Source organism: Sinocyclocheilus grahami, unplaced genomic scaffold (assembly GCF_001515645.1).
Source record: "Sinocyclocheilus grahami isolate Dianchi unplaced genomic scaffold, SAMN03320097.WGS_v1.1 scaffold596.1, whole genome shotgun sequence".
Classification (NCBI taxonomy): Eukaryota; Metazoa; Chordata; class Actinopteri; order Cypriniformes; family Cyprinidae; genus Sinocyclocheilus; species Sinocyclocheilus grahami.
Genome location: NW_015505775.1, coordinates 497,745 through 512,961, shown reverse-complemented (window position 1 = coordinate 512,961; position 15,217 = coordinate 497,745). Strand labels below are relative to the sequence as shown.

Sequence of the window (15,217 nt, the reverse complement as noted above, 5' to 3'; positions counted from 1 at the left end):
TAATAACAGGAGTTCTGACCTTTGTCAGAAAAAGTCTTCTTTGTTGCCTTTTTCTCGATCACACTTTCGAAATCATCAGAAATGATATATCATTTGAAAACTTTAAATCTCAAAATTCATCATTTGAAATCCATTTTAAAATCAAACACTGCATTACCATGAAAATGGTAAACCATCAATGTCATGTTACAAAATGTCTTTGTTCATGAATTATAAAAATGTAAGTTTGGATCGTGCACTTCCACGTCTATGTCCAAAAATGTGAGTGACAGTTAAAGGGTTATCTCTTTTTTTAAATAAAATATGAAACCAAATAATATCAATGAACTAAGGCGTTAACATAAATAATTGTGTAAAAGACGCGCGAGGTCACGCACAGAGATCTGAATCAGTTCATTTAAATGAACCTTCACTAAAACAAATCGAACTTTGCTAACCTTTTTATTGCTTCTGCCCGCACTGCTTTGAAACTGCTTGGGCAATAGCTAAAATGTGTCATAAAAACAGCAATTATTATTTCATCTACTGCTTTTATAAAATTTGCTTGTTTTACTGCACAACTTACTTGCTGCAAAATGTAGCTCGTTACTGGAAAAGCTACTGTCCATACAACTGAAGAAATATTAGTAGCGTGTAATGTTTTGTTAATCCCCAACAATTGACAACAACTAAATCTGGATTAGGCTAAATGGGAACGCGCCATACAAACCACAGCACGCGCGTAGGCTATGTTGCATAGTAGAATAAACTTGTGTTTCTTCAGAATTATCGTTTGAGGTATGGTCATTTACATTGTAGAACAAAACGTGAATGAATGTATGCAAGTGATAACCACTGTACCTTATTGCCCCCATACGTTTAAAACTAACATTATTTGGATATTTCCGAGGGAAGATTTTCTGAACACCTAAAAAATTAAAAGTTGAAAACCCTATTTCGAGATGTGATTCCTCAATTTCACCTATAGAGGGGTCTATCTATCTAAACCTTCAGTCACAGTTCACCACTTGTGTCCACAAACCAACAACAAATTGTTCCAGGTCATTTTGGTGGAAAAGCGGCTAATTTATGGCCAAATGTCACATCACTGAATGACATTCTAGAGAATTCTGTTTTCAGTTTTTTCTGCAATAGTTCTGAGAGGACCCTTTTTCTGCTCCAGCATGACAATACAAAAGCCAAACCAATTTAATGCTGTCCACATACTGTATTTTGGCCATATGTAGCAAAATATCAATAACAAAACTTTGCTGGTTCAAATACAATGGACAGTTTGGTTGCAGGGGATGTTTAGAAGTTTAATTAATACCGTATGCAAGTTAGCTATATTTTGACACATTTCAACAGATAGCCTACACTCTCAAAAATAACACTTTTAGTTTCATTTTGACTATGCATATTTGTTGTGACCTTACATACACGTACACCTGTTTTTGTATCAAAACATTTTTCCTGAGAAATGTCTTTGTACCAGCCTTTCTTTACTCAGAAGCACCTGTTTGGTGGAACAATTAAGCAGTCCTCAAAATATTGTCCTGCCATGTCTATTTTTATAACTGCTGCACATTCCTCCTGATGTTGACGGATTATGAGGACATAACCTTACACTTCTGCTTATCTGCAAACATTGGACTCTGTAAGATAAATGTTTTCCTGAACCACATTTAAAAATGTCATCAGATTTTTAACTGATTACGGATACTAATGCTTTTTACTATACTGAATTTCACATTGTAAGAACAAAGACATAATAATTAAAGTGTCTTGAAGAATTCACACACCAGAATACAACCTAATTGGTCAAGAATTTTAATACTGAGCTATACAGAGCTCCCCATCCTACCAGCTCAGTTTTCAGTGTTTTTTATTTTTATTTTATTTTCAAAATGCATATAAAACATGTTACAACAAACGAGAAAATGATAAATGACTGAGATCTCCCTATAACTGTACGTGCATGACTGGTCGGTGCTGATGACAGTTTCAGATAGATTCTCTCCAGTAAGGAATGTAAGCAATGCTTGATAGAGAGGTCATGAGGAGGTTTCCACTGCTGAACTAATAGCTTCTTTGTAGCAATCAAAATTTCTGGTCATTGTCAGAGGAAATTGAGAATTACCATTCAACAAAAACAGAACAGGATCTTTGGGAAAACAAATCCTAGTGACCTTGTACAAAACATGAAGCACCATATCCCAGAAATTCTGCACATCTGGACAGTCCCAAAGCATATGGCACCCTGGTCAACAAAAATTACAATAAGGGTGGGGTGATGCATGAAACATTTTATCACACACTGTTTCCCATTCAAAAGTTCTAATACAATGAGTTTACACTGATAACCTCTCTCTTGCTTTTGGAAAAATATATGTGTTATGGTTTGAGAAACAACAGGGGACGAGGATTTGTGTATGCAGTTCCACCTGATCGCTGGCTCAGATACAGTTGTTGCAGGTGGTATTTAACAGTGAAAACAGAAATTAAAATGCAGAAGGACATTAGTGAAAATAAATGGATGCAAACTTTTTGTTTTAATTAGTAACAGTTTTATGTTGGCCATTCACATTGGCATTATACAAACAGAACTGTTTTAGTTTCAAATGACATTTTTCCTGAGAAATGTCTCTTTATCAGACGGCATCTTTTTGACTAATCCAAAAGCACCTGTTCACAAACAAGCAGTCCTCAAAATCTTGACCCTACATGTCTGTTTTTATAACTGCTACACATTCCTCCTTATGTCGACAGATTTGAATTTCTGATATGTAACCTTACATTTCTGCTTTGGCCTCTAACAGATGAATATGTTCCTTTAGCACATTTAAAACACACTAAACCGTATACGTTGATATTGAGAAAAAAAACTGCACATCCACACCCTTTCCCCTCCCACTCTACTGAATAAGTTAAATAGGGGAAGACGATGTCTTGTGGTTTTTGTGGTGTGGTTCGCTGGAACAGATAGGCTACTTCTATTTTAGGCTAAATAAAAGAAGACAACCTTTTGGTAAGCAATATTAATATACTATTTCAGTACTTATTTATTGATGATTCCTTGCGCTTTGTTTTGCAAGTAACTGTACAATTTAATGTGTAAAAATATGTACAGGATTAAACTTTATATTGTTAATGTATAAGCATAATAATTCTTGTTCTTTTCAAGCTGACATTTAGATTTAAATAGCATTGTAATATATTTGCTCATTTTAAAAAGGATACACTCTAAAAAATAAAGGTGCTTCACGATGCCATAGAAGAACCTTTTTGTCTAAATGGTTCCATAAAGAACCTTTAACATCTGAAGAACTTTTCTGTTTCACAAAAGGTTCTTTGTGGCGAAAGAAGGTTCTTCAGATTATAAAAAGGTAAGAAAGAGATGGTTCTTTAAAGAACCTTTGACTGAATGGTTCTTTGCGGAACCAAAAATGGTTCTTCTATGGCATCGCTTGAAGAACCTTTTGAAGCACCTTTATTTTTAAGAGTGTAGCTTCCTCTTATAAGTTGCTGCATAAAAGCATCTGCTACAGGAATGAATGGAAATGTACTTATTTTCCCCAGAGAGGGACCTGATAAAGGTAAAAAGAGCAGTAGCTTGGGCCACGGTATCCACCCCCTGTGCACTTTCCTGATTCCTGAAGTAACTACTCACATTTTGTCTACCACTGGCTGAAAAATCACGCAAACCCAACTGCACAAGCAGATGTTAGTATCGTATGCAAAGTTTTACCCTAACAAAAGTGGGATTTTAATATACAATTCTTGTATGTTTACCTTGAAAGCATCATGTCTTCTTCTATGTAACTTAATGCAAATGCATTTTTTATTCATAGGTATATAAGCATTTAAGAAGTTATCCAGAATGGCAGAAAACAATGAGCCAGTGTCCTTCTTGGACTTGGCTATTGTCATGAAGTATTTAGACCCAAACGTGAAATTATCAGAAGCTCAAATCCGGGTTGCAGAGCTCAAAACATGCGTTTCTGACATGCTGAATCTAACACTTCGTCCATCATTAGCATTCTCTGATGAGAATTCACTTGCTCATGGTTTGAGCTTACGTGGTACTGCAAAGGAACAAATCCAAGCTGTTATTGACTACAAGAAATCTCATCCCACATTGAAAAATTGGAACTATTATGAGTCTGTTTATACATCTCCACATCGAATTGTAAATGAATTGCTCGAAGCTAAAAAAGGAAATCTAGATTATCGGAAAGCTGCAGAATCATGCGATGATTGTGACATCTCAGCATTATCCCATGATGTGGTCCTACTTGCAGCTCAGACTTTCATGTTTCGAAACAAACATTACAATGTTTCTGATGAAGAGGCTCTCCAAGCTTTCCACAATGCCATTCAATATCTAAAAGGGGAGCGAGGTACATCAGCTGAGTTCATAAAGTGTGACAGCCGTGAGCTCACAGAGATCATCCGTTGTGTAAACCGGTATTTCACAGAAGAAAGCATAGATATAATCGGCCTTGAAAGAGCTAAAAAAGTGATGGATAGTATTAATCAAGGCACAGAGCCTCCAAAACCAGACGGGTATACTACCTGCCTTGCTGTCTGAAGTTGATTGCTTCAGGTTTAACTATTTAGAGAGAAATGAAATATTTAGAAACAAGAGTGATGATTCCATATTTTCAGAGTGGGAGAGAATGGGGCAAAACTGTTATCGCTGGTACATTTTTCGTGCACAGGGTAAATACAGTGGAAAGGACTATTACGCCGTACAATTAAAAAAGACTACTACAATCGGGGGACTCGTTCATGAATTTAAAGGTGATTTCAGAGCCAGCGAAGATCCTTCCCTTCTGAAACGATTTCAAGATGCCAAAATAAACGGGAACTGTGCTAGTGAATTCCAGGGGACATCTGCATATAGCTGGAGCAGAGATGGCAAACCTCCTGCTCACCCATACTTCATTGTGGCTCAACTCTACTGGCCTCATTTCGTGCGCGATTTAAACTACCTACTGGTACAGAACAAACATCAAGTCACAGATCAAGAGGCACTAAAAGTGGTTTATGTTGAGATACCTGCTCTAAAAAAACACAAGGACAAAGAAGAAAATGATCCTACATTTAAAACATACACTTGGTTTTTAAACAAACCAAAGAATGCGGTTAATGACTTCCCAGACCTGAAAGATTATTCTGAGGGTCAGATTTTTTCTGAGGATTACTTGCGTCCTTCAACAGAACCCCTTCAAACTGATGGTTTTACTTATGAGTGGTCAAGAGAAAAACATGAAAGCACACACCAAGACTTCACCTTAATATTCAGAGCGAGGCCAACCTGTGAAAGAGTTCCTCAGGTCATTACAAAGGAAACGAGAATAAGACTGGATTACTGGCAGTATATCAAAGAGTTTGTCTTCTTTGGTGGGTCACGTCGTGAAGGAGCAGTGCTTGCCCCGGATCCGGCCTGGATCGATCAGGCACACAGGAATGGGGTCGCCATATTTGGCACAGTTTTTTTGCCAACTTTGGCCCATGGGGGAGACAAGAAAGACACGGAAGAACTGGCAAAACTGGAGAACCTACAGAAACTAGTGGACATTGCCCACCGATTAAACTTCGAAGGGTGGTTTCTGAATGTCGAAAGCTTCGAAAGCTATGATGATTCTTGCTTAAATGATCTGAAACTCGCAATTCAGAAAATGCATCTCAGGGGTAAAGAAATTATCTGGTATTTACCCAGGTGTGATCAAATTGATCGCTTTGACCCAAAATCAAAAGGAGTAAGGATGACGTGTGATGACAAAATCGATAACACAGCACCTGCCTTTCTGAAAGAAGAGGGAGAAAAGTTGTATTTGAATTTTTTTTAATTGGTTTGCCAAGTGTTTTCGCAAACCATTTTAGCGTGCTCCTCGGAACGGGCTCCTCGGAATTACCTCATGTTTGTTGATGAACCCTATTGGGTAAGCACACTTAAACACAGACAGTATTTAGTAGATCCTATCAGATTTCCATATGCGCAGAACTGTCTTTGGCAGTTCTTTCTAGGTGAAAATGGTCTGGAAAGAAACCCAACAGATACATATCGCTGGTATGGAATTGCTAAATATGCAAAACAAAGAAAATGATTAAAGCAGCACTATGTAACTTTTGGCGTTCTAGCGGTTAATAAACAGAACTGTACGCATCCCGTGGAAGAACATTCCAACCGGAGCTACTTCTCTAAGTTTATGTCTATGCGATTCACGCAAGTATGTGTTACTCCGCAGCGGTGACGACCCGACCAGGCTACAATAGTCCAAATATAAGTACTTATTATGAGTGTACCATAGCGGTACACAAATTTTGCAACACAGAAAAGTTACATAGTGCTGCTTTAAGCAAAGATTTAACTATGCATTTGCTCAAGTTGGAATTGAAGCTATCCAGGAGATTTTGACTTCATCACCTCAACCATCACCATTAGAGGTCAAACCAACCATAATTGAAGCTGCATCTTCTATCTGTTTCACACTTTGAGATACAGTACATTAACCTGCTTTCTAGATCCTTAGATTTATTTTAATTGTGCTGTGATTTGGTTAGTACTTAAAGCTTCATTTTAGGTGTGTTTTATTTCACCATATTGAAATTGTTTAACATGAAAACACATCAACATTATTTCTAGTCTTTATTAGAATGATCCCAACGCTCATATAAACTCTTGCAAGTATAGATAATTCATGTACACTAGTCTGTGTTGTTTATTTGTTGTATTCTAAGTATCTTAAGAAAATTTAGAATGACAGATGTTCTGTAAATATAGATGTCTATCAATACTAACAAAAAAGTCTAACAAAATATCACTTACTAAATGTTTATTTCATTGTACATGCTTAGGGTTGAAACATTAGCATAAGAATCATATTTTAGTCAATATGCATACATTAGACTAAAAACTAAAATTGGTTGTTGTGTTTTAAATAGTTAAAATCATTAATTAATTGTAAGTTTTTTTTATTGTAATACTCTTTTTTTTTAGTTATTGTTATGATTGAATGGAACATGCTGATATAAAAATGCTGTGAATATATTTTTTTGTATAATGTTTGTCATCATTCTGCTTGCATAAAGTCATGAAAACAAACTAATAAACAACTAATAAATAATTATTAGGTTTATTGAATTACAAATAATTTAAAACTGTAAGGTGATCAGTAAATCTTTATGGGCTGCCTGTGTTTCACAGACCATCCGTGGGACTGTTAAGATGAAAAAGACACTGTACACAAAATATTCCATATTTCCAAGCACTGTTATAAACGGCTAGAAAAAGATTATTCATCAAAATGCAGCCTGCAGGATAGTCAAATATTTACATTAATATATTACAGCCAGAAACGATGTACACATTCAGTGACATGAAATCCATTCAGTTATAGCCCTCCCATTTCAGTTACAACAATCACATACAGCATTTGTGCTTAAAATGACTTCATCATCATCATAATCAAAGAAAATTAGGCACATATCCTAAAATCATTCACAAATTATATACACAGTGTACACACAATGTATTGGCAGTGCTGACAGCATTACAGAGCTACGATATTTGGCTTCCATTGAAATCCACAATGATGTTGCATAGGATCGATGACTGACAGGAATCATACACTGGAGTGAAATGGAAGAAACGGTGTAACTAAAACCCTGCAGCACCATACCAACAGCATTTGACAACGTAAAGAAGGTGAAACCACTGAAGAGCTCCATATATTATGCTTTCCCATGCAAGGAAACTCACTGTCCATCCAAATGATATTCCTTATAGAGAATCAACGATAAAATCTTATGTACAAATCCTCCAGAAGCATCCTTGCATTACAAAGCAGCAAATACAGTATATTATTAATCCAATGACTATGTGGACGTTTCTTACTCTTTCACATTGAATGCAAGATATGTACACGAAAAAGGCCAAAATGGTCAATGAGGTATACTCATACACCAAATTATTAACAATTTCTCACTGTGCTTTAGCCAAGATGTGTCGAGACGGTCTTAAAGCACCAAGCAAAGCCTTACAGCTGAACCCCTCAAGATGACCTGCGCCAGTAGAGATCATATATATTTCACATATAAAAAAGCATAATTTTTCTCATACATGTTTGAAAGTAAAATGTCCCTTTAACTGTGTAGCAACTTTGCCTTAAAAATTGTGAATTTCAAAACAGATGGAGGTTACAGTCGCCCTGCCGCTCCCTTTATCCACTTCCTCTTTTCTAAACCACACATTTTGCTCTGATATGATATGATGAGTGTGAGGCTGTTTATTTTAGGCAATTTCAAAGGACTAGCGTAGAGCCCTGTAGTTAATAAAATCAGCATTTTTCAGAAGTATAAAACATAGTGCCGTTTTTTCTTTACAAAATGGAGTAAGGCACCAAATTCTATTCAGCACCAAAAACAGATCTAGTGTAAAAAATAGATAGAGAGGCTTTGTGCTACAGTAGAACACTGGAACATGCGGTCAGCAGTTAAGGAACGGGTGGTAACAAAAAAAAATGCTGAAAGGCAAACAAAAGCACATCCCAGATTGCAAACGAGGTATTTTTTCCAATCATCACAATAAATAAATCCAAAATCATAAGTGTAGCACCATGCTATTTCATCCGTATCCTTATCATGTAAAACATGAAACGATGGTCAGCATCCGACCAAGCTGGTTTTGTAAAGTCATGAACAAGTCCATCATTACAGGGAAAGTCAATGTTCTTTTGAGTGAAAACACCAAGATGGTCTCAGGTTTAGGATGTAATTCCTCCATTTCACCAGTAGAGGGTAAGACAAACGAGCATTGCATTGGGTTCGAAAGTATCTCCAACAGTTAAGGTGCGGTCACATTTACTGAAGTTTGGCAAATTTTTGCATGTGAAATCCATGTAATCGGGAATTCCGTGTGATGGTGGAAAATTGATCTACGCAGATTTTGCAGCAGATGCAGGTTGGTTACTCTGATTCACCGTTTGGTTTGAAAGTGACTTGTGTGAGCTCTGTTTCACACATCGCTACATTATTGACGACAGACAATGAACCCTTTTTGTCCATAAAATGTAGCTAATGTGACCGCACTTCTACTTTTGAGGTAAAAATGGGGACAAAGCACTTTCTTCTGATTTCGTTGTTGTAAAATAAAAATAAAAATCACACTGAAGTACCGTTGAGTTTTGGCGCATATATATTTCTCTCTCTATATATATTTATATATGAAGTGGGTTACCAGCACCCGTAGATGTGATGTAATGACTTGATTAGAGTTCACGGATCAGGCTGGATCATAACGTGGACTCCAGCGAAGAGTCCAGGATGTCATCATGGTGACTGTTACTATTGGAGTCACTGTCGTAGCTCTGCGGGCTGGAGCAGCTGGCCGCCTCTTTCAGACGCAGGAGCATGTTCATCTGTTCACACAACACACAAAAACAACATTCAGGCCTGATCACATAACACCTTTAAAAAGAAGTCATATTTGAAGTATAAAGAAATGACTAAATCTAGAACATATGTGTTTTCCCGTATTTTTGACCTGTAGAGGTGCATTAAGAATTGAAAGTTTCCTTTCATGGGAACTTCGAACTGTGTCCTCTAGGGGTCGCTATGGGGAACGCCTCGTCGTGACCCGTGTCTGAAGCATACATTGAAAAAACACCAACAACACGTTGGCTGGCGACATGACGTCACTACCGGTGCGACTATAGTATAAATAGGCGCCGGGAGAACACATCATCCTCTTCTTCTACTTCACTGACTGTTTTGTTTGAAGCGTGCATTTCCGTGGTAAGAGCGATCTCTTTCATTCATTATGGTGAGCACTAGCGAAGCGTTTAGAAGATGTGTGCATCCGTGTCATCGCTATTTGACACCCGATGACACACAAGATCTATGCGTTGTTTGTTTGGGCAAAGAGCATGCACACGATGTCCTCGAGGGGGCAATCTGCGTGCACTGCGAGCGTTTTTCAATGAAAAAGCTCCGTTCTCTAGGTGAAAATGGTCTGGAAAGAAACCCAACAGATACATATCGCTGGTATGGAATTGCTAAATATGCAAAACAAAGAAAATGATTAAAGCAGCACTATGTAACTTTTGGCGTTCTAGCGGTTAATAAACAGAACTGTACGCATCCCGTGGAAGAACATTCCAACCGGAGCTACTTCTCTAAGTTTATGTCTATGCGATTCACGCAAGTATGTGTTACTCCGCAGCGGTGACGACCCGACCAGGCTACAATAGTCCAAATATAAGTACTTATTATGAGTGTACCATAGCGGTACACAAATTTTGCAACACAGAAAAGTTACATAGTGCTGCTTTAAGCAAAGATTTAACTATGCATTTGCTCAAGTTGGAATTGAAGCTATCCAGGAGATTTTGACTTCATCACCTCAACCATCACCATTAGAGGTCAAACCAACCATAATTGAAGCTGCATCTTCTATCTGTTTCACACTTTGAGATACAGTACATTAACCTGCTTTCTAGATCCTTAGATTTATTTTAATTGTGCTGTGATTTGGTTAGTACTTAAAGCTTCATTTTAGGTGTGTTTTATTTCACCATATTGAAATTGTTTAACATGAAAACACATCAACATTATTTCTAGTCTTTATTAGAATGATCCCAACGCTCATATAAACTCTTGCAAGTATAGATAATTCATGTACACTAGTCTGTGTTGTTTATTTGTTGTATTCTAAGTATCTTAAGAAAATTTAGAATGACAGATGTTCTGTAAATATAGATGTCTATCAATACTAACAAAAAAGTCTAACAAAATATCACTTACTAAATGTTTATTTCATTGTACATGCTTAGGGTTGAAACATTAGCATAAGAATCATATTTTAGTCAATATGCATACATTAGACTAAAAACTAAAATTGGTTGTTGTGTTTTAAATAGTTAAAATCATTAATTAATTGTAAGTTTTTTTTATTGTAATACTCTTTTTTTTTAGTTATTGTTATGATTGAATGGAACATGCTGATATAAAAATGCTGTGAATATATTTTTTTGTATAATGTTTGTCATCATTCTGCTTGCATAAAGTCATGAAAACAAACTAATAAACAACTAATAAATAATTATTAGGTTTATTGAATTACAAATAATTTAAAACTGTAAGGTGATCAGTAAATCTTTATGGGCTGCCTGTGTTTCACAGACCATCCGTGGGACTGTTAAGATGAAAAAGACACTGTACACAAAATATTCCATATTTCCAAGCACTGTTATAAACGGCTAGAAAAAGATTATTCATCAAAATGCAGCCTGCAGGATAGTCAAATATTTACATTAATATATTACAGCCAGAAACGATGTACACATTCAGTGACATGAAATCCATTCAGTTATAGCCCTCCCATTTCAGTTACAACAATCACATACAGCATTTGTGCTTAAAATGACTTCATCATCATCATAATCAAAGAAAATTAGGCACATATCCTAAAATCATTCACAAATTATATACACAGTGTACACACAATGTATTGGCAGTGCTGACAGCATTACAGAGCTACGATATTTGGCTTCCATTGAAATCCACAATGATGTTGCATAGGATCGATGACTGACAGGAATCATACACTGGAGTGAAATGGAAGAAACGGTGTAACTAAAACCCTGCAGCACCATACCAACAGCATTTGACAACGTAAAGAAGGTGAAACCACTGAAGAGCTCCATATATTATGCTTTCCCATGCAAGGAAACTCACTGTCCATCCAAATTATATTCCTTATAGAGAATCAACGATAAAATCTTATGTACAAATCCTCCAGAAGCATCCTTGCATTACAAAGCAGCAAATACAGTATATTATTAATCCAATGACTATGTGGACGTTTCTTACTCTTTCACATTGAATGCAAGATATGTACACGAAAAAGGCCAAAATGGTCAATGAGGTATACTCATACACCAAATTATTAACAATTTCTCACTGTGCTTTAGCCAAGATGTGTCGAGACGGTCTTAAAGCACCAAGCAAAGCCTTACAGCTGAACCCCTCAAGATGACCTGCGCCAGTAGAGATCATATATATTTCACATATAAAAAAGCATAATTTTTCTCATACATGTTTGAAAGTAAAATGTCCCTTTAACTGTGTAGCAACTTTGCCTTAAAAATTGTGAATTTCAAAACAGATGGAGGTTACAGTCGCCCTGCCGCTCCCTTTATCCACTTCCTCTTTTCTAAACCACACATTTTGCTCTGATATGATATGATGAGTGTGAGGCTGTTTATTTTAGGCAATTTCAAAGGACTAGCGTAGAGCCCTGTAGTTAATAAAATCAGCATTTTTCAGAAGTATAAAACATAGTGCCGTTTTTTCTTTACAAAATGGAGTAAGGCACCAAATTCTATTCAGCACCAAAAACAGATCTAGTGTAAAAAATAGATAGAGAGGCTTTGTGCTACAGTAGAACACTGGAACATGCGGTCAGCAGTTAAGGAACGGGTGGTAACAAAAAAAAATGCTGAAAGGCAAACAAAAGCACATCCCAGATTGCAAACGAGGTATTTTTTCCAATCATCACAATAAATAAATCCAAAATCATAAGTGTAGCACCATGCTATTTCATCCGTATCCTTATCATGTAAAACATGAAACGATGGTCAGCATCCGACCAAGCTGGTTTTGTAAAGTCATGAACAAGTCCATCATTACAGGGAAAGTCAATGTTCTTTTGAGTGAAAACACCAAGATGGTCTCAGGTTTAGGATGTAATTCCTCCATTTCACCAGTAGAGGGTAAGACAAACGAGCATTGCATTGGGTTCGAAAGTATCTCCAACAGTTAAGGTGCGGTCACATTTACTGAAGTTTGGCAAATTTTTGCATGTGAAATCCATGTAATCGGGAATTCCGTGTGATGGTGGAAAATTGATCTACGCAGATTTTGCAGCAGATGCAGGTTGGTTACTCTGATTCACCGTTTGGTTTGAAAGTGACTTGTGTGAGCTCTGTTTCACACATCGCTACATTATTGACGACAGACAATGAACCCTTTTTGTCCATAAAATGTAGCTAATGTGACCGCACTTCTACTTTTGAGGTAAAAATGGGGACAAAGCACTTTCTTCTGATTTCGTTGTTGTAAAATAAAAATAAAAATCACACTGAAGTACCGTTGAGTTTTGGCGCATATATATTTCTCTCTCTCTATATATTTATATATGAAGTGGGTGTCAAGCACCCGTAGATGTGATGTAATGACTTGATTAGAGTTCACGGATCAGGCTGGATCATAACGTGGACTCCAGCGAAGAGTCCAGGATGTCATCATGGTGACTGTTACTATTGGAGTCACTGTCGTAGCTCTGCGGGCTGGAGCAGCTGGCCGCCTCTTTCAGACGCAGGAGCATGTTCATCTGTTCACACAACACACAAAAACAACATTCAGGCCTGATCACATAACACCTTTAAAAAGAAGTCATATTTGAAGTATAAAGAAATGACTAAATCTAGAACATATGTGTTTTCCCGTATTTTTGACCTGTAGAGGTGCATTAAGAATTGAAAGTTTCCTTTCATGGGAACTTCGAACTGTGTCCTCTAGGGGTCGCTATGGGGAACGCCTCGTCGTGACCCGTGTCTGAAGCATACATTGAAAAAACACCAACAACACGTTGGCTGGCGACATGACGTCACTACCGGTGCGACTATAGTATAAATAGGCGCCGGGAGAACACATCATCCTCTTCTTCTACTTCACTGACTGTTTTGTTTGAAGCGTGCATTTCCGTGGTAAGAGCGATCTCTTTCATTCATTATGGTGAGCACTAGCGAAGCGTTTAGAAGATGTGTGCATCCGTGTCATCGCTATTTGACACCCGATGACACACAAGATCTATGCGTTGTTTGTTTGGGCAAAGAGCATGCACACGATGTCCTCGAGGGGGCAATCTGCGTGCACTGCGAGCGTTTTTCAATGAAAAAGCTCCGTTCTCGTTTGTCTCTTTTTTCGAGTAAAGAGGGGCAGCCATCTGCTTCCCGCAGTTCAGGACCTGCCACTGCTGAGGCATGGAGGAGAATGAGCTCATGGGGATCGCATGTGGACCTGGCCGATGAGTTTAAAGAGGGGCTTTCCCTCTCGCGCTCGTCGGCTGTGGACGAGAATGAGCCGCTGGAGGATGATGTTATTTCTTTAACATCTTCTGATCCAGGGGCTAGTGCTCTGCTGGGTTCAGCCCAGGAAGAGCAGGAAATGTCTGAGGAGGGTGAAGAAGCTGAGGCTGAGCCTTCCCAATCCTCCTGCCCTGCGTATGATGAGCTCTTGGAAGTTATGGATCGCGCCACAGCAAGGCTTGACTTGCCGTGGAAGCGGACTAAGGAAGTGACGTCGATGAACGTCATCTTTCTGGCCATAGCCCTCCAGTTCAGGTGAGCCTTCCTTTCCTTCCTGATCTCTATACTGAGATTGAGAAGGAATGGAAGAGGCCGTTTTCCTCATGCATCCATCGGTTCAAGCATACCAGTTATGCCAACATCGAGCGATGCGCGAAAATGGCTATGAGAGGATGCCCCCGGTAGAAGAGACGCTAGCCAGCTATCTCTCTATGGGAGAGACATCTTCTCTCAAAACTCCCTCCTTGCCATCCAAGCCCCTTCAGATTACATCTCGCTTGAATGGCAGGGCATACGCAGCAGCAGGTCAGGCTGTCGCTTCGTTGCACACGATGGCGGTGCTCCAGGCATACCAGGCTGACCTGCTGAAAGACCTGGATAAAGGTCCATGGCGGCTATGGTAGTGACGGAGAGGCATCTGTGGGTGAACCTGGCAGTCATCAGGAGGAAAGAAAGGGGCTTTCTTCTCGATGCCCCAGATTCTCCCTCTGAACTTTTTGGTACCTCCGTTGAGACGGTGGTCGAGAATTTCAGGGAGGCAAAGACGCGCTCAGCGGCCTTCAAATCCTTCATTCCACGAAGGTCCAGGTTTGAGCCTGAACAACCCAGGGGTCCTGGACCGTCTCGGTTTGAGGATCAGAGACGAGCACAGAAGGCTAGTGTCGCGACTCGCGCTCCTTCCCCGCCTGCGGGTAGGGGTAGGAAGAATCGAGGGTCAAAGGGAGGTAGGCAAGACCTAAGGGATGTGATCCAGAGAAGGCGTCAGCGCCTTCATCCAGATCGGAGTGATACTTGAGTATCTACTCATTTCCCTTGGGGGTTTAACATCTGCCCTTATCTTCCCCTTCCCTGTAACCACCATT

At 38.6% G+C, this 15,217-nt stretch overlaps 1 protein-coding gene and 1 pseudogene across 1 annotated transcript in view; one reads left to right on the top strand and one right to left on the bottom strand.

Moving 5' to 3' along the window:
• Nucleotides 1-3,859: 3,859 nt before the first annotated feature.
• On the top strand, nt 3,860-6,092 carry LOC107557271 (uncharacterized; annotated as a pseudogene).
• Nucleotides 6,093-13,208: 7,116 nt separating this feature from the next.
• The window catches only part of LOC107557270 (neuron navigator 2-like), a 137,122-nt gene continuing 135,113 nt past the window's right edge, over nt 13,209-15,217 (bottom strand). Inside the window, exon 36 of the mRNA XM_016240635.1 lies at nt 13,209-13,378. Coding sequence (XP_016096121.1) covers nt 13,253-13,378 — 126 coding nt within the window. The 3' untranslated portion in view covers nt 13,209-13,252. The remainder of the gene's footprint in view (nt 13,379-15,217) is intronic.